General features: G+C 28.5%; 1 protein-coding gene and 1 long non-coding RNA gene across 2 annotated transcripts; both read left to right on the top strand.

The window, feature by feature from the left end:
- Nucleotides 1-2,095, top strand: LOC125856168 (WAT1-related protein At4g08300-like). Its single transcript, XM_049535724.1, has 5 exons — nucleotides 1-204; nucleotides 270-332; nucleotides 1,345-1,461; nucleotides 1,549-1,783; nucleotides 1,910-2,095. The coding sequence occupies exons 1-5, from the start codon at nucleotides 11-13 to the stop codon at nucleotides 2,093-2,095; spliced, it is 795 nt and encodes a 264-aa protein (XP_049391681.1). The 5' UTR covers nucleotides 1-10.
- A 66-nt stretch (nucleotides 2,096-2,161) lies between these two features.
- LOC125855345 (uncharacterized) lies at nucleotides 2,162-2,469 on the top strand. Its single transcript, XR_007445477.1, has 2 exons — nucleotides 2,162-2,308; nucleotides 2,383-2,469. It is a non-coding gene; the product is annotated as an uncharacterized LOC125855345 (long non-coding RNA).
- Nucleotides 2,470-7,720: the final 5,251 nt, after the last annotated feature.

The raw sequence follows: 7,720 nt of genomic DNA, 5'->3' as shown, positions 1-7,720 counted from the left end.
ATTGATAGCTATGTGGACTAACATAGGCACTTACAACAGGTTCAAGCCTCACATCCTTATGGTTTTGGCTCAAATTGCTTACACTTTTTTGTACTTCATAACTGAAGCTTCCTTCAATCATGGAATGAATCCTCATGTCTACATAACTTATCGGCATATCGTTTCCGGTCTTGCTATGCTACCCTTTGCCTATTTTCTTGAAAGGTAATCACAAAGTCATCTCCAATGCAGAAATGCAGTTTTTTTGATGTTTCTGTTGATTTCTGCAGAAATAAAAGGCCAAAGTTAACTATAGCTTTGCTGTTGGAGATATTTGTACTCTCTCTACTGGGGTAAGATCTATCAAACATCAATTTTTTATATGTTGTTTGAGAGTTAATATCTCAAAAGGTCACTCAACTTCAAGAATTTATCTAATGAAGTCATTAAACTTTGTTTTGTATCAATAAAATTCTAAACTTAGACCTTTCTATCAATAAAATCACTCAATCAAATTTATCATTCAAAAAAAAATATTGACATAGCAAAATAAATTATTATTTTTATTTCATATAAACATGGACCCACAAATAAATGAAATTAAAGAAAACTTATTTAAAATAGTTCGGACAAACTTAATCATGGAAACAAATATTTTTTTTATGATATTATTGTATAATTTATGTCGTGATTTAATAAATAAATGAATTATTTTTTCTTAGTGAAACATATTTTGGTATTACTGTAATACCATAATATTTAGTTTGCCTCCTAAACAAGAAATGAGTTTAAGTATTTAAGCAAAACAACAAATTAAATCCAAAATAGGAAGAAAAACAATAAACAAATATAAAAAATAGAACAAGTATTTATTAATTAAAAAGTTCTTCAGCGTGTAATATATTTAGATGTTTCTTGCTAAATATAATTTGGTAAATATCTTATTTTTCCTTTGTAATTCCACGGTTTGCTAATGTTGACATATATTTGTTCAAGCTTGAAAAAATTATTTATTAAATTTTTTGATAAATAAATTTTGAGATTTAAAATTGTGTTTGGACATACATTTCAATTGATTTTCTTGAAAATTTTTTTGTGAGGAAGTGAAAAGTCCTAAATGAGATTTATTTAATTGTGGAATTTATATTTACATGATATAAAAATAATAATTTATTTTGCCATGCCAATACTTTTTTTAATGATAAAGTTGATTGAGTGATTTTATTGATAGAAAGGTCAAGTTTAGTGATTTTAATGAAACAAAACAAAGTTGAGTGATAAAATTCTCAAAGTTGAGTGATCTTTTGAGATATTAAGTCGTTGTTTGATGAGGAATATTAACAGTATATCCTTCATATATAACAGAGTGAGTTTGACACTGAACATGTACTTTGCGAGCTTGAACTACACTTCTCCGACTCTTCTTGCCTCGATGGTCAACACTATAGCAGCCTTATCATTTGTACTAGCAGTTATTCTCAGGTAACACATACAATTCCATCATGAATACAATGAAAGAAGATATGACTGCAATCAAAGTTAATTCATAGATGCTCTTTCTTGGTGTAGGTTGGAAGATGCTAACATTCGAAATCCTAGAGGAATAGCAAAAGTCCTAGGAACCTTGGTTTCCTTGGCTGGGGTTATGAGCATGACATTATACAAAGGACCTGTTGTGAAAAGCTTAGGACATCCTCTCATCTACATCCACAGAGGGAATGGTGTTGTCCACGAGAACTGGTCAAAAGGCATGATCCTCACTGCTGTTAGCTGCATTACGTGGTCAATATGGTACATCATGCAGGTTTGCACTATAACTCTTCATTAGGAAGACTTGCATGAAATATGCAGATTCCTCTCCTAATCTATATAGGAACTAACTACTGTTTCCGAGGAGAGATCTCCACAAGCTGACACTGGAATTTTTCAGGCATACACTTTGAAAAGATATCCAGCACAACTATCACTGACTACATGGATGAGTTTTGTTGGTGCAGCACAATCAGCTTTCTATACAGTAATTGTACAACACAAACGAACAGCTTGGACCATGGGTTTCAACATTGATTTCTGGTCTACTCTGTATGGGGTAAGAAGGTTTGTCCTAGTCCAATAGTTTCTCACCAAAACAATTTTGAACTTGCACATTTTAATTAGAATCGTTGTATCTGGAATAGGGCATAGTGATGTCTGGTTTAGTAGTGTACATACAACTCTGGTGCATTGAACAAAAGGGACCAGTTTTTGTAACTGTGTTCAACCCACTCTCAACCGTACTAGTTGCAGTTCTAGCATATTTCGTCCTTGGTGAAAAGCTCTACACGGGCAGGTAAGCAATCTTACCCCTTCATTTTGTGAATCAAATTCATCATGCACTATAATACCCTCCTTAAACATTTTCAGCATCATTGGAGCAGTAATTGTCATTATTGGACTGTACTTGCTTTTGTGGGGAAAAGAAGATCCACAACCAGAATTGAAAGAGAGAGAAAGAGCAATGCTGCAGAACTAACGAAGTGCACCCGATGATGCAGATTAGTGCAGAACCTCTCCTTTATGTCTGAAGTAGTATGCTAGAAGTAAAACAATAATACACATAATTCGAGTATAGTCAAGACTCTTTTTTTCTTTTTTTTGTTTGGATGTTCAATTAGTTATGCAAAATGTGGCAGGTTAAAACAGCCGCCCATATCATTCATATTTCTGTCCAGTCCAGTCCAGAGAGACTAGACAAATCACACATAATTCATCTAACTAGCATCAAGATATTCACCAGTAAATGGAGCTCTCCATGACTAAACAAAGTCCTACGCACAGTTAATTAGTTCTAAACGTCACTGAATTATACCTGGAAATCCTGGGATTGATATTCCCTCGGCTGTAACATCATATAGAATCCATAAATAACTAGTACCACATAGTTTGGATACACAAAAACTAAAATGTCGAGACAAACAAAAATGCGGGCAAAAGTAGCAGATGTCAATCAAATCCAATTCCATCTAGAGAAATTATCTGCCATACATGTTCCTCCATCAAATTAAATGAGGAAACCCAAAGGAGGCAGAGATGACTAAGAGAGTAAAAACTAGACTAATATGTTGCCATACATTATCTTGCAAGATTCTCAAGCAGCAGAGCTTATGATCTCCCGCAAAGATGGCTGTAGATACTGCCACATTGGCACATAACCATAACTAGGGAAAACGGCCATCCGGCTGATATGCTGCTGGATGAGGTGGAATAAAACTTGCTCTTTCAACTCTTGCTCCATCCTCTCTTTGTAGTGCAAGTTTCTCTTCACGAAGTTCATTCTTCGAAAACATTTTGTCTGTGAGATTGTACACTGGGCATCAGAGATAGGAATTCATTCAAGTAATCAAAGCCAAAATTTCTTCTAATTCCATTCAAGAGTTAGTACTCAAGACTGCCAGTCACCAAGCTACTTTAGCCTTTCAACAAAATCATTTCTAACCTTCAAAGTCTAAATAAGCTTTTGGTTCATCTCTTTATATTCCTAAGATTCAGTCTTCAGCTGGTTTAGATCACCAAGTATGGCCATTTTGTCTGTTTTTACAGGTCTCCTGGGTTCCAGAACAGAGCATAAGTCTGAAAACCTAGATTCAATAGATTGATTTAGAACACCTAATTTTCATTATAATATAACTGATACTAAAGTGTCACTTAAAAAACCATACTACTTCGCCTCTCTTCTTTCTTCAGTAACAATTAATAATCGCTACCCGAATAATGACCTTTTCTAAATACTCTTAGCTATACTTAGAAGAACTTCCAATGGCAGCTCCAAGTCTTGTAAGATTTCCCAAGACAGCTATAAAATTGCAATGAACTGCATCCATGCTTTATCTACAAACCTAATTTTGAATGCAGAGAGAAAATAAGAATTCATATGAGGCTGAGCATGACAATACCTTTCATTCAATTGTTCCCTTCTTAATCTCTCACGGCAAGCTTTGTTCCCTTGTATACTTGTGTACCTCTACTCACAGTGTTACTAAATAGTAAAAATATGATACCACAATTTGTTATTTGAGTTACTCACTCTCAATTTTTTTTATTTCTATAGATTAAAAAACTATTAAGTATAATTTATTTATTCAAGAATTATGAAGGTCAATAATGTTAACTAAAGAATTTAACAGAACAGAAGCTAGGGATATGGCTCAAGGAAATTCCCAATCCCTTACAAGACTGCTTATTAATCATCATACCATATTATATTAAAAGTGGGAAGACTTTGAGTTCAAAGTTGAATTACGAAAATGTCCTTCACCAAATTAAAATGTTATAACACATCAAATTAATTAAATATTAAATGCACATACAAAATTAATTGACTATTTTTTCCATCTTCAAAAATAAAACTGAAAAAGAAATTAATTGTGGAACTAGAGAATTCATGTATTCATTTCATTTGTATTACATTATCAAAACCGTGAAACTTTAGATGAAAAAGAAGATGGAACGTCATTTCTAAGTGATAAACAATGAAGAAGTTAAAAAGTCGTTACTAATTGATAAATTACCATTAAGAAATTAACTTTTACAATAAATAATAAACGGCACATGTCCTATGCATAATGCATTAATGAAGTGTTAAAGATTTGATTTATTCATGCGATTATATCAGCAAAATATAAAAAAATTGTAGAATTTCAAAAATTATATAGTAATTAAATGTAGGCTGATTTAATTTAATAAAGATAATCAATAAATCTGTTAAAGGAATCCCAAAGAATATCAAGAAAATTATTTCCATTTTCCTCAATGACACATTTCAGTTGAGTAGGATTTCTTTAATCTTTGCTTTTTGATTTCTTTTTCATCATTTTCCCCTTTTTTTTAAAGCAACATTTGCATGAAATAAAAGATGGTAGAGTATGTAGAGTTAATGAATATATACCGGAATTAAAGAATCGCCAAATTCAAACTTTGTGGGATGATATATGAAGATCACCAACTCCATCATTAACATTAGCAAGATTCATGAGCTATGAAAGAGAGGAGATTGGTTTCTTTGGAAGACTGATTTTATAATTTTTATTAATTGGTTTATTCTTTATAGTTTACTATGATTATATTTTTTATAGATGAAAAAACAATTTGTACAATTTAATATATTATAACTACTAAAGAAGTGGTGTATAGTGTATTTGTTGGGAGTCTTAAATGATATATTGCTTAATTATTTTCATTTAACTAATTTCTAAAATTTTGTTCCATGTCATTTTTTTTACTAAGGTTTAACAGATCTTTATTTTGAATTTTATTATGATTATGAATATCGATAAATTAGAGTGTTAATGTAATGTTACCATTAGATAGAGTATTGATCTAGAAAGAAATAAAAATAATGGAAATTGCCACTAAAATTATTTTTAAAAACTCAAAGGGAAGCTTCAAAAGCTTAGATGATTGGTTTCTCCGGTATACTGATATTGTTAGTTTACTTAATTGGTTCATTATTTATAGTTTATTATAATTACTGTTTTTATAGATGAAATACAATATTGCTTTATTATTTTTATTTAATGAATTTCTGAATTTTGTTCCTTGTTATTTTTACCAAGGTTCAATAGATTTTTAGTTTTGAATTCAATCATTGTGTTGATAGAAAAATAAAGTAAAAATAAAGTTAAGAAGTTAAGCAAGCAATTTAAGATTATTTTCTATGATGTAATTGATATTGGATAACACGTGTAATGCACGTGTCCAAAAACTAGTTAGATATAAATATGGAGGCGAAGAGCCAAAAGAGAATGAACATATGGCTCAAGGAAATTCCCAATCCCTTATAAGTCTGCTTATTAGATATAAACTAGTATACATACACGCACGTTGCGCGGTTAATTAAAAAATATAATTGTAAAAAACAAGTTATTGACAATTTCAAAATTTAAATTATTATAAAATAATATTGTAAAGTCTATTTGAGAGAATATTTTTGCAACTTGATATGTTATAATAGAATATTTATGTAAATAAATCAATATATCAACGTAGCTCATAAAAACTTGTTCAATTGTAATAATTTGTTACTTTCCAAGAACCTATCATATATAATCGCTCAATTAAAGTAATTATCATATACAATTTTTTCTTAAATTTTCACATCATTGCAGCTTATAACGAAAGCTTTATCGTCAAGTTTAAATACCAAAAAGAAATGTCTTGAATTAAAATTAAATGATCATAACAATCGATGCATGTGTACGATTACTCTCTATTCAAACAAAATATAAATTATAATCATAAATGTTGTATTTTTATTTTTACAAAATAAAAATAATCATCATATATTTACTAAATAAAGACGAAAAAATGATATCACTTGTAAATATTATTTTAAATTAATCATAATTATTTATTTTGTGATTTTTTATTTAGCTTAAGAAAATACTAATAAAATAAAATATTATCAACACAATTTTTTATTGATTATAAGATTATGTAGTAGTGGATGAGTAATGAAAAGTTATGAAAATATTTTATCTGAAACTGTTTTTTTTTTCTTTCCATTAACATAATCGTTTAGATAGAATATATAAAAGGACTTTTAAAAATGAACATATTTAAATTAGATTATTTTTAAATAATTAGTTTTAAAATAAAAAGTGGAGAGAAAATAAGAGCAGTTTTGACGTCCTTCATTAGTATTTTTATGGTTACATTTTTACAATAAAAGAAATTACTGACATCAGGGTGACAAACCTTGGTGATGGCAATTTCATTAAAAAAAAAAAAAAACTATCATTTTCATATATTTTTTCCAAATTTTAAATAGTTAGATTAAATTTTTTGTTTTTTAATCTCTGAAATACTTTATTATGTGCTTTCCAATTGATACATGTGTACGATTGCTCTATATTCAAACACAATATAAACTAAAATCATTGATAAGAAGAAATATTGTATAAATGTTAATAAACCACATATATTTACTAAATAAAGACGAAAAATCGATATTAACCATTAAAAAACATTTCAAATTGACGTACTTATTTATTTTATGATTTTTTTTATTTTTTTATTTAGTTTAAGATAACTATTGATTAAATAAAAAGTTATCAACATAGTTTTTTTATTGATTATAAGATTATATAATAGTGGATGTGTAATAAAGAGTTATGAATCTGTTATCTGAAACTAACATATTCATTTTTACAAAACAAAAATAATCATAAACAAATATATATTTACTACATAAACACGGAAATTGATATTAACCAAAATATATTAAATATAAAACAGATATATATTTATTTTTCTTACTTGTGATTTTTTTAAAAAAATTTATTATATTGTTCACTTCTTTAGTTTAAAATTTATGGACACTGAGTTAAGTTTTCTTCTCTTTTCTTTCAATATATAGAAGATTGGTTTTAGATTTAAGTTAATAAAATTTTATCAGTTTTAAAATTAATATTGTCACACCCCTTTTTGCGCATAGCGGCGGGGTATATACAATTTAAATTTTTTATTCTTCCTAATTAAAGAAATGCTCTCTCATTTAAAAGAAGTTATTCTCTTCAATTTATTTATTTTTACAATATAAATTATACCTTGTTTTTTATTTTGTCCTCGCTTATAGTTATTAATTAAATTGTATTATGTTGTTTACTTGTGATTTAATATTCATCATTATTGCTTTCTCACATATACTCTATCGGATAGAATTTTTATAATATTTAATTTCAAAATTTTCTTTTATTCAAGTTTA

Source organism: Solanum stenotomum, chromosome 2 (assembly GCF_019186545.1).
Source record: "Solanum stenotomum isolate F172 chromosome 2, ASM1918654v1, whole genome shotgun sequence".
Taxonomy (NCBI): Eukaryota; Viridiplantae; Streptophyta; class Magnoliopsida; order Solanales; family Solanaceae; genus Solanum; species Solanum stenotomum.
This window is presented reverse-complemented; position numbering and strand designations above follow the sequence as displayed.

Bases quoted from the DNA above. Each gene is read 5' to 3' on its own strand.
- LOC125856168 (XM_049535724.1), top strand. From the start codon at position 11: ATGTGGACTAACATAGGCACTTACAACAGGTTCAAGCCTCACATCCTT. The intron at 333-1,344 runs GTAAGATCTATC...CATATATAACAG, and splicing joins TTTGTACTCTCTCTACTGGG to AGTGAGTTTGACACTGAACA. The intron at 1,784-1,909 runs GTTTGCACTATA...GGAATTTTTCAG, and splicing joins CAATATGGTACATCATGCAG to GCATACACTTTGAAAAGATA.